Consider the following 14423-nt stretch of genomic DNA (forward strand, 5'->3'; position numbering starts at 1 on the left):
AGTCTCCACACAAACACAGGATCTGTTGACTGTCCTACCTGTTTAATTGGCTCTCTTCACAAACACAGTGAAACTACTGTTTATCTATAAAATCCATTGACAAAACCTACTTTTGCTCTCTGCTCACCGTGTATGCCACCACCTGCACTCTCCGTTCCAGCAATTTTGAAAACTTTTCGTTTTCAAATTTCGCACTTCCTTTGGTAAGTCATGTGTTCAATTTCCTGCCCCACGCTGGAACACAACAAATCATAAAGCACACTTCAAATTTGCCAATGTTTAAAAAGTTGAGGCATATGTCACAAACGCTGCCCTGTTTGTTGCCCTTTCATTTCAACATGTCCTGATATAAATGATGTACTGTACCAGTGAAACTAGATCAGATTATACACTTTTTATATGTACAGTATTTGAGTTTGCTTCCATTTTCACTGCCTGCTGCCAAATTGGCTCTGCAAACAATCTGTTCTCAATTATCTTACCTGGATAGAAATATATATTTTTTAAAGGGGGAAGGATGGGGGGGAACAGGAAGCCCTGTGTGCCTGCTTTGGATGTGGACGCTGGGCAAGATGAAGTCCCCCGGAGGAGTCATTTCAAACATTAAAACGCAGAAAATACCTTTAATACAAAGTACTCTTGATCCATTAGCAATAGAAAGAGATCATGAAGTTTGTCATTACCCCCCCCCCCAAAAAAAAAGAAACCAATCCCTGAGAACGCTCTAGAAATTAAACATTTTAAAAAGGATGTTCAAGAACAATATCTCCCCCACCAAGCATTCATCGTGGTACTTGCAAATACAGGGAGTCCCCAGTTTACAAAGGCCAGTTATCGCTGGCCCATTTTTTTTTTACGTTTTACACGTGTTTAGAGCCTAGAGGATTGTTTTTTTTTAAAAATTCATTTAATGTCATCATGAGAAAGTCTGAATTACTGTAGCAGTAAAAGAGGTCACCGGCAGCTTAGCTACTAGAGCAAAAGAACTCTCTTCACCCCCTGGAATAGTCTCGGTTTCAGGGTGAATAATGTAGTTCATGATGAGGAGGTAAAGCAGCTTTCTTCGTCTGGCTCGTGTCTCCGATACGATTAAAAATACTTTAGGTAGGGACATGAGGGGCTAGTTGTAGCTATAAGACGAAGCCACAGAGGGAGTCATTGAGCTCATCTGCGGCGGCATTGACGGGGGACGGGTCCTTGCTGGAGGTTCCGCCGCAGCCACCGTCGGCGTGATCGCTGTTGCTCTCGATGCTGATCGGCGTCGGCGAGAGTCTCTCTGCGCTCCTGTGCCGTCTGCTCTTCTTCTTATGTTTCTTCTTCTTCTTCTTCTTGTGACGTTTGCCGCGGACACTCGGGCTCCTCTCCTCTTTTCCGTCGGTGGTTTTCGCTTCAGTTTCGGGGGTGTCGTCTCGTGGGGACGAGGGGTTCTCAAGATGGCGGGTTTTGTATTTCCTCTTGCCGCCGGGCTTTTCGTGGCGAGATCGTCTCGTCGACGGTGAGGTTGAGCAAGTCCCGGACCTGGACCCGGACGTCCGCCTACCTCGCCGCCTTGATTCCCTGCTACGACTCCTGGAGCGATAGCGTCGGTCGGAATGCTTTCGGCTCGCTTGACGGTTGAAGTCGCTTTCTTTCCTTTTGTATTTAACATCGGATTTCCCGTCCCAGCGGTCGGAACGGTAATAGTCTCTCTCTCGGATGTGATAGTTAACTGGGCTGCGGCTGCGCCGCCGACGCTCGGCACTCGACCTTTTCCTCTTGTGCTTTCTGTCCTTTGGCTCGCGTTTCCGGCTGGATCGCTCGGAACCGCCTCTGTCTTTTCTCTCGGACTCATTCGACGCCATGCATACTTTCGACTTAAGCGTACCGAGTCTTTCTTTGGTATCAAGATGACGACGGTGGTCCGCGTCGATGGGCTCACTCCTCGGCGAGGCTGAGGGACTGTCGCTGTTGAAGCCAACGTACTGTGGCGGCGGCGGCAGCGGCGCTTCTTTCGCATCGTCGCTCCAGTATTCGTCGGAGGAGAGCTGCACCAGCTCGGGAGTTCTTTCGGTCCTCGGCTTAATAAAGCCCACGATGACACAGTCATCACTCTCTGAAGACAAACACTCGTCAACTTGAACGTGCGCTGTATTTCCTTGCTGCGGTGGGGAAATGGGCGCGTCTTGCGTTTCCTCATCGAAGCTGCTGTCGGAGTCGCAGTCATGAACCGACTCCATTCCCGTCCGACTTTGCTCTGTCGTGGTGGAATACGACGGCCCGGGTGTCTCGTCATCCCAAAGGGAGCGGCTCAGATTAGACGTGGCGTAACCGGGGGTCCTGGGGGGCTCCAAGTCCACGTCCTCATCCTCGGAAATGGCGATGACGGATGAGTTGGAACTGATGTCCGAATTGGAGGAGTGGGTCGAGCCCTCGTACGTGGCGTGTTGGTCGTACGCATCCATGTTGAACGGTGACTTTGCAAAGCTGATGAACTCGTGAAGAAAATGCTCGGTGCGGCCCTGCAGAAACGGCCAGAGCTCTTCTTGGATGGCTCTGTCCTCCATGTCCACACGGGTAATGCGCGACATGATGATGTGCTGGACGATGTTAACCAGGGAGCCGTGCGCGCCATACAGCACCACGAGCTCTCTCTTTAGCCAAGGGATCAGTCTGTGCAAGCAGGCGGGGTTTTTGCGATAGAACTCGGCCGAGGTGTCCCGGGATCGTCCGCCGTCGCGCACGGTGCGTACCCTCAAGCCCTGTCGGTAAAGTTCTCGCCGGAAGTTCACCATTTCCAGCTCTCTGATGTTGTGCAACGTGCGGCCTTCGCTCGCCGCTCTCCTCTTGGCCGCCATCCTCATCATCATGCGCCGGATGTAACGCGTCTGCTGCTGTTGGGGAGGGTTGGCTGTTGATTCAAAGAGGACGCCATTGTCCGGCGGGGGAGAAGTCCTTCCCCAACGCTGCCGCTGCACCCCGGTAAGCGTTGTGCGGTACCTGAATCGCACGCCGCCAAACATCCCGAAAGATCCATTCGTCACTGGCTTCAGGTCATACTGTTTAAAGTCTTGCTCCGATTTTATACTGTGATAAATGGAATTGAACGGCTGCTTGCATAATGGGCATTCGGCTTTGTTCTTGGACCACTCGTGGATGCAGCGAAAACAGAACTTGTGCAGGCAGATGTCCAGGTAGGCAATGTTGTTGAAGACGTCCAAGCAAATGGGACACTTGGAGTCCGGAGACACTTCGGCAGATTTGGCTTCCGAGGTTTTCCTCCTGTCCCTCTTCTGGTTCTGCTGGAGTGCAAGCTTGATTGCAGACATGGTCTGGAACAAAACCAAGTAACGGTAAGGTGTGCGCATTTTTTTGTCATTCATTTGAAATGTCTGACATACTGCCGCTATGGTTTCAGGCAGTGTCCCTCACGCGTGCCGTACTTTGAGTGTGCTTTAACAAGTGTATAGGAGTTGCGCAGCAGTTCTTTTCATGCACATTGCCGTCTCTATACAAGTCGCTCTCCCACCGGTTTGTATCATGTACACAACAAATCTTTTGGAAAGAGTATTCTTGACTTTTTTTTTTCATTAAAAAAAACAACAATTTCCTGACAGAATTACTTTTCTATAGACGTGGTGCCCATCCAGGAAAAATTGAGGTCATAGTTCAGGGTTTTTTGTCATTGCAACTGAAACGATTCCGAATGAAAATCTCAAGTCAACTTTGTGGTCACCATAAATGTACTGAGAGAGAAGTACATCTTTAAAAAAACAAAAACGAGTACAAAATAGAACCTAATATTACATAACATAAATATGTAACATGACTACATCAGACCAGGGGAAATATTTGTCATGCTATGACGTAAAACAACCGGGCCAACATTGGGCCTCAGTTGATACTATTCTTGAATCACACAACAACTCTATCAGAGGTATATTGCTGTCACAATGAACACGTTATGAAATGTATAACGCAATATGCAGCAGGCATTATTATTACGTGGCTAGCACTAACCGGGTGCTCCTGTTCTACTGTAGACTTCACAGGTTAAATCGCGAATACCTCGAGACATAACCTTGCCTCACAGCACAGTCTTACTACCTCAATGCTATCAAGAGACGAGGTCGTTTTGCGGTTTAAACTAGATAGGACTTGGTTCGCTTGTCGGCCATCTATCCAGTTGATCTAAGTTACGGCTAATGCTAACGAGCTAGGTCGGCTAACTGTCCTCGAGTAGTGAGGTTTGCCATAAATTAAGACACGTTTACCTCCGGGTTTTAATCACGCAGGTAGTTTAGCGACAGATTCACCCTTCCCCGTCTCTCACAACGGCACTTGTGACGACATTTGAGAAAGTCCTACAACACTCTTCCCAAGACGCGAAACGCGCCTGGATGAAATCATTCCTTCTACGCTAAACCAAATTGTCTGTCTTTCGTAGTCTGTAGTCAAATCAGACCTTCACACTAAGAGGGAAACTTCCGTTTAAAAAATAAAATAAAATCACATTTGGCTTGAGAGCAGACAAAAATTGTTCTCGTGAATGCTATCAGGTAAAAATCGGTCTTTCCAAAAAAAAATTGTTCCCATGAATGCGAATCAAGTAAAAGTAAAAATCGGTCTTTTAAAAAACGTGCAAGTATTCGATGGAAAAAAAATTAAACAAGTACAGCGGAACTGGTCATTTACATTTGTGATTTATATTTGATCTATGAAGAAGTCAAATCGAAATATCAAATAGAAATCTGCGGTCGTAGGATGTTGAACAGTATCACTGAAAATAACACAAATGAACGCAAATTCAGCCACAACAAATATCACTTCGATTCACTCTTTAAATGTTGTCAGTTTGTGATTAGTAATTTTCGGAGCTGAATTGCAAATACAGTAACAGTAAAATGTGATACAATTGCCTGACTGTTACTGTTAGAATAGACAAATACAATGTTGTCATGTTTTAAAGTTTCATTTTGTTACATGCTTGACTGACCTCGAAATGCTTGTGTTCAGAACATCTTGCACACAATGGAAGCACAGAGAATCAGGGGTCAGTTTGAGGTCAAGGGACCCACGAGCGCATGGTACCTGACCACATCTCAGAGAGAAAGATTTAACCCTCATTAGTAGACACACTGGCGCATGTTATTTGACAACTTGGAAAGGAAGATTTTACTTTGGACGGAAGGTAGTACTCTGCAGGAGTACTCTTATGCTCCATCATGAGAAAGTGTCACGAGCCAGGTTACAGACGTGTCAGTTCATGGAAACACCGCTCATTAAAATGTCTCGGTTTCTGTTAGTTTAAGGATGTTGGTGCTGGTACCAAGGGAATGCTTTGTCTTTGGGGGTCCACTGAGGGGCGACCCAATGGCGTTTTCCAGGGGTGTGGTATGGAATTGAAGATAGGAGTGTTTTTCTGATGTATTACCGGTACTTGTAATTTGCGTGCACAATCAATAAAAAGGCTGCAGGGATCGGGTGACAGTTGGAAGTGCACACTGAGTGGCTTCATGGAGAACTGCACCTCCTGCCAGCAGTGAAAGTCGAACTGTTCCTGCGTCAAGCCTTTGTTAACTATCCGAGTGAAAATCTCTCGCCTCGATGTTACACAACAACATTTAGAAAGAGACTCACACACATTACGTGACTTATAATATTTTAATTGGCATATACACAGTTTTTACAAACAGACACTTTTGAAATTCAATTGGTCAATGATGACCGTGGCTTTCGGGGAGTTCTGGAATAATTTGGCCTGTCTCCAGAATAGTGTCGCCCTAAACAGAAAACAAAGGACACACACACACACACACATATTTAACTCCATTAAGAGGTGCTTTACATCAGAAGGAACCATTGCACTACGCTACTCATTGTATCACCATTACTGATTAGTTATAGCCACAGATTTGAATACGTAGATATGACACACCCACTTTCAGCTGCATGCCTATTACGCTTCTAGAACGGACAACAACAGCCCAATCAGAGACCAGTATTGTGGTGTCATGAACGCTATCATATCAATAGTTGCTTTGCTGTAGTTCAATTGCATTGTTCATGGAAAATCCTGCAGACTCCTAGCCTAATATTATCTTATAATGACAGAAATGCTGAATCATGACTGCACTGAATACCGATACCGGTAGCTGAGGATTCCCACAGAAAATTTTCAAGATAAATGGACTTTTGAAAATGAATTGGTAAGACTTACCGGGAAAAGCCGAGGTTTCAATTCCACAATTCCGTATGGTCTTTTCTGTGAAGGAGAGCATCACAAAATATACTTATTAGGGGTTATTCACTGGAGTGCTTTGACTTAAACGCTTTTTTGTTTTTGTTTCAGGAAGTCAAAACACCTGTAGCTCGATTTATTTTTCCTCATTGATATGAACAGAAATGCCATTAGTCCATTAGAGCTTCACCCAGGAAGAACAATACCTTTTCTTTGGCGAGTGCGTTTTTAAAACACAAAAATAGCAGCCAACAGTATGTTACTTTATCAATGTTTATGTTTGGTTATGGAATTGCAATAAAGAGCTTGAAGCAGGCAGGCCCTTTGACATCTTTTCGGTGGAATTATTGTAAAGTTCCCTTCCACCATCCAGAGCTCCCGAACCTAAACCTTCGAGGTACGCCTTTACGACTCAAATCACACTTACAGGTACAATATAGATGGGAAACTGTACTGAACTGTTGTTTTGTGTTACGTTGAATTGTAGTTTAAACTTACAGCAACATGGTATTTCACGTAGTAGTGGACAACCCAAGCAGGAATCAACACGCGTGTTAGTGTAAAAACGCTCCCTTTGTAGGCTTTGTATGTCTGTGAAGAGAAACATGTCAAGTGCATGTCAAATAATAAAGATCTGTAATAAACTATGAACATCCATCATTAGCAGTTAGCTCAAAGCTGGCGATCGACCCGTTCCTAGTAGTTAACCTTTTCCGTCTGTATTCCTATTTAGAACAAAAATGCTGAAATATCTGACTATGAACGCAAAGCGTACATTAGCGTTGCTGCGTGTTAGTGTTAGCATCACTCACGTAAAGCCTCCACAAGCTTTTGGGCTCGAGAAAGCCTGCCCAGAACTTGGCGATGGCACCGGGTGGTTTCGTCTGTACGACGGGCTCCCTCGGACTGAGTTCCTGGTCTTTCAACCACTGCCTTCGGAGCTTGGTGAGCTGCTCCACACGAAGCTTCTCGTCTGGAGTGTAGCCAGACATGATCGTTTTTTAATCTGATATTGTTCAACAACCTCAGCGAAGCTCCAATGACACCATGGAGGACGTCACGTCGGAACCGGAAACGGATTCGGCGACTGCACGAGTTCAGTTAGCGACGCCTGCTGCACAGGATGATTACAAGATAAGATAAGATATCCTTTATTTGTCCCACAATGGGGAATTTACAGCCTCCAGCAGCAAGAATGTATGTAGAAAGAAGAGAAAAAAAAAAGAAAAAAAACAACAACAAAATACAATATGAACACAAATGGATAAATCGCAGTACTATTTACAATTTACCTTCACATCGCTTAATTATTATTATGATTGTTATTTTTTATTCATCAGCCTGACAGCAGTCGGTAGGAACGAGCGTCGGTATTTCTCCTTCTTGCAGCGCGGGTGTAACAGTCTCTGGCTGAAGGAGCTACCAAGTGCTGTCAGGGCGGGCTGGAGGGGGTGGGAGGGACTGGCCATCATAGCTTTTAGCTTAGTTAGCATCCTTCTGTTGCCCACCTCCTCCAGAGTGTCAAGGGAGCAACCCAGGACAGAACTGGCCTTCCTGACCAGTCGCTCCAGTCTCTTTCTGTCCCGGGCCGAGATGCTGCCTGACCAGCAGACAATGCCATAATAGATGGCCGAGGCCACCACCGAGTTATAGAACGTCTTAAGGAGTGACCCCTGAACCCCAAAAGACCTCAGTTTCCTGAGTAGGAAGAGTCGGCTCTGTCCTTTCCTAATCAGGGTGTCCGTGTTTGTGGACCAGTCCAGTTTGTCGTTGAGAAGAACACCAAGGTACTTGTAGGAGGTTACCCTCTCTATGTCCATACCCTGGATGTTCATCGGTGCTGGTGAGGACTTTTTCCTGCAGAAATCCACAACCAACTCCTTAGTTTTCCTCGGGTTGATCTGGAGGAGATTCTGCTGGCACCAGTCCACAAAGTCCTTTGTCAGTCCCCTGTACTCCCGATCATCCCCTTCTGTAATGACATGCAACAAACATCTGTGCTGATTGCATTCGTTGTACAACTCGCTTTATTGTGATAAATAAAATGCGCACGTTAAGTTGATTGGACACTCTAAATTGTCCCAAGGTGTGATTGTGACTGTGGAGTGTTACTCGTCTTTGTGTACCCTGCGATTGGCTGGCAAGGGATGGTGTATCTCGCCTACTCCCCGAAGTCAGATGGGGATAGGCTCCAGCTGTAGTGCGCCCACGACCCTCGCCGAATATACGTGCATCAGATCATGGATGGATGGTATTGATTGTAATGTCATTGCTTTATTCCCCAGTTATTCGTCCACCACATATTTAAGACTAACAAATTGTAACAACATCTTGGATGATAGCTGTGTCCAAACAACAGTGTCAAAGTGTCAATCGTGTTGTTCAACAACGTCGACACACGCAATGAATACGTCACAGACAATAAAGCGTTTTGGATGGACGCATTCATAGGCGGTTGCACTCATAAAAGTAGACTAACGTTCCGTCTGATACTCAAGATTATTTGACCTTAATCCGTGATTCCAAATCCAGGTATGATGTTTAATATTTAACTTTTTTTTCATCAAACATCAAAACACGCCGACATGGTGGATTTGTGGACACTCGAAATCTTGTACACTTACATATGAGCGGTCCGTTTTACCTGGAAATTATTATTAGTGCGCATGACCATCTTCATAGTTGACATTGGGCGTTAGAATGTTTTGTTTTATAATCGAAGTTTAAATGACAATTCGGGCTGTTTTTTATTTTGTCACCGCCCCCGTCTCAGCTAAATATTTTTAATTTCCGAGGGAATTGGAACGCCGCATTGTGATGGGTCAAGTTCCTTTTCTCGTTTCTGCCTCCAGGAGACGAGACTAACACTTAACCCCAAGGTAGGGCGTGTTTATGAGTGGTATCGAAGAGTAGCGCCTTTTTTTTTAATTGTTACTTTTTGGACGAAATGTGTCAGTTTCACTTCTCAATTGTAACTTATGTGTGACGGAAGTGGCTCTGATGTCGCGTGATTGTTGCTCTTTGTGCCTTTCACGAGACACTCCGCCGTGAACCTGATTTAACACTAAACAGGGTCGGTTTGAGCCTTTTATAAATTATATTTTTCCCTACATGCTGTTTGCGAGGTTTTTCAGCACAAGGTAGGCTAAGCTAGGTTATTCACTGTTTGGTAGGAGCCCCTTTAGTGGCAGGGTATGGGCCACAAATATCGTGATTCAACGTGACGTCACGCTACCTCTTTTCCTTATTTGTTAAATTGTGGATACAAATTAGAAAAGGATATTGATATTTCTGAAACCCACAACCCTGTCACCAGAGGGGTTCCGTAGTTTTTGCTATTAGAATAACCAGCTAACTATTGGCTCCTCGTCGCACAACACGTGACTACAGTACCTGATTCATGACTGACCGGCGCATTCAGATCTTCAACTATTGTTCGTAAAAATGTTTATGTATTTCCTTGATATTTGCGTGGGCGCCATCTTGTTTTCCTGCTACCATTGCATTGTGGTTTATATATTAACCTAGTGAGTGGCCATCGATGCTCACAATTATAAGTGCACAATGAGTAATTTATTTTGAGTGCGCAACTTTTTTCTTTTGGACATTCGGACAACCCAACAAAAAGCCACAATCCCTGAGTAGTGCATTTTATAGTGAATGGTGTACTCGGAAAGAAATTTTTGTTTGTTTGTTGTGGTTCCGGTAAACGTAGAAGTCTTGATACAACAATTTAAAGGGTCAAACTTTAAATAAATAAATCTCCATTCACGTCGTTTTTTATGGCGTGTCGTCATCCGTGGAAGTTAAAAACGGCTTGTCTAAACAAAGTAAAACATTTACAGTGAATATATTAAAAGTCTACACACCCCTGTTCAAATGCCAGGTTTTTGTCCAGGTCAATCGAACAGTTCAACTCAGACACTAACAAAAGTGACAAGTGTGTGCTGTCTTCCATTAAACAGTTTAATTTGACTGGTTAATTTGAACCCCAGTAATAGTTACTTGCTTTTTTTTAATTAAAATTTGTTTTGAAGTTCTGGAATGATTTATTCCAATATTTTTTATGTACGGTATATCACAAAACAAAATGGGGTCTGTAGACTTTTCATACCCACTGTATCCTTTTTCAAAACTAGGGCGAGAAAGCAAAAAGTTACCAGAAAAATAAAAAGTACAGACACCTGAAAAATAATTTTTACGGTAAATGAAATAAAATCCACTGGTTGGATGTTACATTTGTTGCCTTTTTTTGTGGGGCAGTGGTTTGTTAATGTCAATGTATTAGAACATTACAATGTAGATTCAAGTCAATTGTGAAACAACTTTTTTATTATCACTGCCCTTAAAAATGGCTACAATGCCCTCTCCACCCTCCTGATTCCACAGGATGTCTGTCACTTCCCCCCGCCATGTTGTTTGGGAGTCGGAACGTCTTGTGGCTTACCTCCACCCTCAGCCATGGACGCCCGGCTCCGTGATCCTTGAGCGCCGCGTGCCCGGAACAATGGCGGGCAGCATCTTTCACCTGGAGGAGGCGGAGTATTTATCCTGGATGCTGGGGGCCAGGGCAGTGGCACAGCTGCTGTGCGAAAAGCTCGAGGTGCACCGGTGTGCCTTGGTCACAAGACCACATGTGGACAGACCCGCTCAGGTGTGCAACTTCCTTGAGTTCAAAACCACTTTTAAATGGTTTATCATTTCTAGACTTTGGTCAAGCTTCTTCCAAGTTGCTGATGTTACACCTCCCTATTGTGAGTCATGCAAATTGAACAATCATAAAAACTTGGAATAAATATTTCAAATTTTGTACCTGGTTAACATGGGTTAAAGTGGTTTTGTGTGTGTGTCATAGTGAGTTAGCGTCACTTTAATCTTCCAGATACGTATCCTCCCGCTGCACGGTCTGGATGCAGAATGGTGTCCTCACCAGGCAGGTGATGAGGAACAGCACGCCCACGATCCCGGATACTGCACCTCCAAGACGGCGCCTCGGTGGAGCGACGCCCGCCTGAACGAAATACTGGCCAAGATCCGTGCCAAACTCCCCAACCCGGACGCACCGCCCAACTTGACGTTCCTGGGAGACGACCAGTCTCATCCCGGTCTATTCTCACGCATCGTCCGGGGCGAGGAGCAGCAGTGGCGTGTGTGGGATGACGAGGGTCACGTGTCTTTCCTCACGCCATTCCCCAACTCGCCAGGATTCACCGTGCTCGTACCACGGCGCCCTCTGTCCTCCGATATATTCGGGCTGAGCGAGAGCGACTACGAGGGGCTGGTGTTGGCCGCCCGCAAGGTGTCTCATCTGCTGGAAAAGGGTTTGGGGGCGTGGGGCGTTGGGCTCATCTTCGAGGGCTTCGAGATTGATTACGCCCACGCCAAGTTGATCCCGCTGCTGCAGCCGCCGTCTGCCAGGGAAGAAAATCTCCGCTTCCAGTCGGCGTGTCAGCAATGTGTACACTCGTATCCCGGTTATGTCACCTCAGAGGATGGACCCGGAGCGTCCTTGGAGAGTTTGGAGGAGATATACGCCAAAATGACCTTAAAGTAAATAGAGTGCGCTTTATCAATACCAGATGTTGCCCAAAGTGCTTTACGAAGCCTCACATTAACCTATTCACATAAAGTAGAACTGTTAACATTGAGGTTGTCATTAAAATAAATTTTCACAAATGTGTTGTTGGTCATTTCTATTTATTTAAACTGAGCATTATAGCTATTTTATTGCCACATTAATTTGTTCTTCAGTATTTCTGCATTGCATTGCAGTGGTACCTGGACTAATTTCCTGCCCTCATACAAGATTTGTTTTTAAAAGTCATCTTGAGAACAAAAATAGTACACTAAAAAAACATGCAAGGACAACACAATAGCATCTGAAGACCTTTAACCGTTTGTGTGAATCCTGATAATTGAATGAGGATTGTCCTGCTACGAGGGTTTATAACGCTGGTCACCAGGGAGCAAGCAGCGCATACATTCCACACAGGTTGTTGATGAACTGCGGCATTCTTGCCGGAGAGAGAAAATAACATGAAAACCTTTCCAATTAAAATTCATGGTTGGAGGACTTAGTACGATGGCAACGGAAGATGGCTGCCAGTGGCTTCTGTTCTCCCAATGGTGTGTATTAAGCATTGTTAGTCCGTGAGTTTATACATCAGGCGGCGACGCGGTGCGGCGCGCTGACGACGCAGCACCCGCAGCCCCGACCGCCCACGCACTCCATCTTGGTGACGAAGAGGAGCGGCTCCACGCTGCAGCTCAGGTCCATGATGGAGTACACGCTGATGCGGATCTGGCATTGGAACTGCATCATGGAGTAGTAAGGCGCAAAGGGCATGAGCACGGGCGGCAGGTAATTGATCACGATGATGGCCAGGGCGATGAGCACCATTTTGAGGGCCTTCTTCTTGGCCGGGTGCATGACCTCCTTGCCGGCCACGGAGCGGCGCAGCACCCAGATGACGGAGATATTGCACAGCACCATGATGGCCAGGGCGAAGAGCACCACGCCGCTGAACACGCCGTTGACGCTCATGGAGCCGAGGATGCACTTAGCCAGGGCGTACGCCGTGATCACTGCCCATGCCACCAAGCAGATGCCCGTGCGGATTTTGTGGTCCCGGATGCTGGCGAACAGCATGGGGTGCACCACCGCCATGTAACGGTCCAGGCAGACACACACCTAAAAGAGAGGAATCGTCAATTCAATAATACATCGCTTTTAGGGAAGTGGTGTTCAAAACTATGGCCCAAGGGCTAGTTGAGGCCAATCATCCATTTTACAGCGGCCGGCAGCATATCCGAAAAATGACATTAGTCATGGATATGGAAAGATGAACAGGGGCCCTCAAGATTCACCTGAGGGGAGGGGAAGGGCAAAATTATGAGGGGCAACTTGTCTTTAATTGACAAGCTCAACAGTTCGAAAATGGTCCGTTTGACAGCCCCCCTACCCCATCGATGATGAAAAAAATTTACAAAAAAATTGAATGTAAAGCACATTTTGTCACGATTCAGGAGACTCAACTCCCTCCATGTTCTGCCCGCACTACCCCCCCCCCTCACCCCTGCCTCCCTCAGCATCTGTCTTCCAATTATTGCACTTGAACAATTGACTACCTAGGCTTTAACCCGCAATAATCACAAGCGCCCTTGGTTGTCTGTTGTTTAATGTTTATTTGTTCATATTTATCTGCCATTATTTTTAGCTGTGTTTGTTTCGATGCACTTTATGTTTGCACTGTGGTTGAGAGAGGAAAGTAATTTCATCTGTGCTGTATGTTGCACATTGAGCATATTTGACAATAAAAACTGACTTGACATCAAATCCCATATTGCGGTAACACTCACCAAGAAGAGCACCCCCGCGTCCTTGACTCCATATGAGAACCTCTGCAGGTACCAGATCCGCGCGTCATCCAGCAGCAGCGAGTTGAGCAGCTCGGTAGGCATCATGAGACAGAAGTACGCATCCAGGATAGCCAGGTTGAGGATGAACACGTCCGAGGTGCACGGGTTGCTTTTCTTGGCGGCGATCTGCCAAATGACCAGGCCGTTGCAGGGGGCCCCAACCACCAGGTTGAACACCTTGATGCCGTAGTAGAAGACAAAGCCGTACGGGGCCACGGCGCACATTTGGTATTGGTACCACAGTGGGGGTGCGAACGCACCACTCAAGTTCATCTTGGAGGGGACGAAGCTGTTGGGATGAAAGGGACAAATAGGAAGTTAAGCAGTTTCTCACATAGTATTGAAAAGGGGTGAGAAAAATGAAGAAAACATTTTTTCAAATTTTTGAATCAGAAAAAAAAATTAAATTGTAATGTTGGTCATTTACTTACAATAAAATGTGATGAGAAAGTTGAAAATGAAAAAATATATATGCTGTAGTCGGTGTCAAAGACAATACTCACAGCCTACAAACTTGTTTTACAACAAGCTCTTTACATGTTACGATCATTATTTTGGCTATTTTTTTTTTTAAAAAAGGAACTGTAATATTCCATAAAAAATTAAATGTCAGTGGATGTACAGTATATTGTTGAGAGCTAATAGCAGCAGGGCCTCATTCATATTTAAATGTTTTCAAATAAAATGAGGACAAAAATCTACAAACATAAGAATCCAGTTGCCTCCATTCAGCCTTTATCAGGTTTAACATGATTGAGAATCTGCATACACATCAAGAACACAATTT

At 45.4% G+C, this 14423-nt stretch overlaps 4 protein-coding genes across 7 annotated transcripts; 1 reads left to right on the forward strand and 3 right to left on the reverse strand.

Annotated features, from left to right (window-relative positions):
• Window positions 1–603: 603 nt before the first annotated feature.
• Window positions 604–4430, reverse strand: toporsa (topoisomerase I binding, arginine/serine-rich a). Its single transcript, XM_052084467.1, has 2 exons — window positions 4251–4430; window positions 604–3308 (listed from the first exon to the last, which is right to left on the reverse strand). The coding sequence occupies exon 2, from the start codon at window positions 3303–3305 to the stop codon at window positions 1131–1133; it is 2175 nt and encodes a 724-aa protein (XP_051940427.1). The 5' UTR covers window positions 3306–3308; window positions 4251–4430; the 3' UTR covers window positions 604–1130.
• A 1196-nt stretch (window positions 4431–5626) lies between these two features.
• On the reverse strand, window positions 5627–7304 carry ndufb6 (NADH:ubiquinone oxidoreductase subunit B). The gene is made up of 4 exons (XM_052084523.1): window positions 7030–7304; window positions 6716–6808; window positions 6197–6241; window positions 5627–5759 (listed from the first exon to the last, which is right to left on the reverse strand). Exons 1-4 carry the CDS (start codon window positions 7207–7209, stop codon window positions 5694–5696), a joined length of 384 nt encoding a protein of 127 aa, XP_051940483.1. The 5' UTR covers window positions 7210–7304; the 3' UTR covers window positions 5627–5693.
• A 1295-nt stretch (window positions 7305–8599) lies between these two features.
• On the forward strand, window positions 8600–11893 carry LOC127613461 (uncharacterized). Of its 3 annotated transcripts, none has more exons than XM_052084509.1 (3): window positions 8600–8749; window positions 10607–10871; window positions 11100–11893. In XM_052084509.1, exons 2-3 carry the CDS (start codon window positions 10608–10610, stop codon window positions 11769–11771), a joined length of 936 nt encoding a protein of 311 aa, XP_051940469.1. In that variant the 5' UTR covers window positions 8600–8749; window position 10607; the 3' UTR covers window positions 11772–11893. The 3 variants fall into 3 exon arrangements, with proteins under 3 accessions (XP_051940469.1, XP_051940468.1, XP_051940467.1); XM_052084508.1 differs by lacking the exon at window positions 8600–8749 and adding an exon at window positions 8951–9096; XM_052084507.1 differs by lacking the exon at window positions 8600–8749 and adding an exon at window positions 9103–9357.
• Window positions 11894–12017: 124 nt separating this feature from the next.
• On the reverse strand, window positions 12018–14151 carry LOC127613467 (G-protein coupled receptor 35-like). Of its 2 annotated transcripts, XM_052084518.1 has the most exons (3): window positions 13577–14151; window positions 12615–12908; window positions 12018–12530 (listed from the first exon to the last, which is right to left on the reverse strand). In XM_052084518.1, the coding sequence occupies exons 1-3, from the start codon at window positions 13907–13909 to the stop codon at window positions 12381–12383; spliced, it is 777 nt and encodes a 258-aa protein (XP_051940478.1). In that variant the 5' UTR covers window positions 13910–14151; the 3' UTR covers window positions 12018–12380. The 2 variants fall into 2 exon arrangements, with proteins under 2 accessions (XP_051940478.1, XP_051940477.1); XM_052084517.1 differs by having other exon boundaries at window positions 12018–12908; window positions 13577–14144.
• Window positions 14152–14423: the final 272 nt, after the last annotated feature.

Source organism: Hippocampus zosterae, chromosome 13, assembly GCF_025434085.1.
Source record: "Hippocampus zosterae strain Florida chromosome 13, ASM2543408v3, whole genome shotgun sequence".
Taxonomy (NCBI): Eukaryota; Metazoa; Chordata; class Actinopteri; order Syngnathiformes; family Syngnathidae; genus Hippocampus; species Hippocampus zosterae.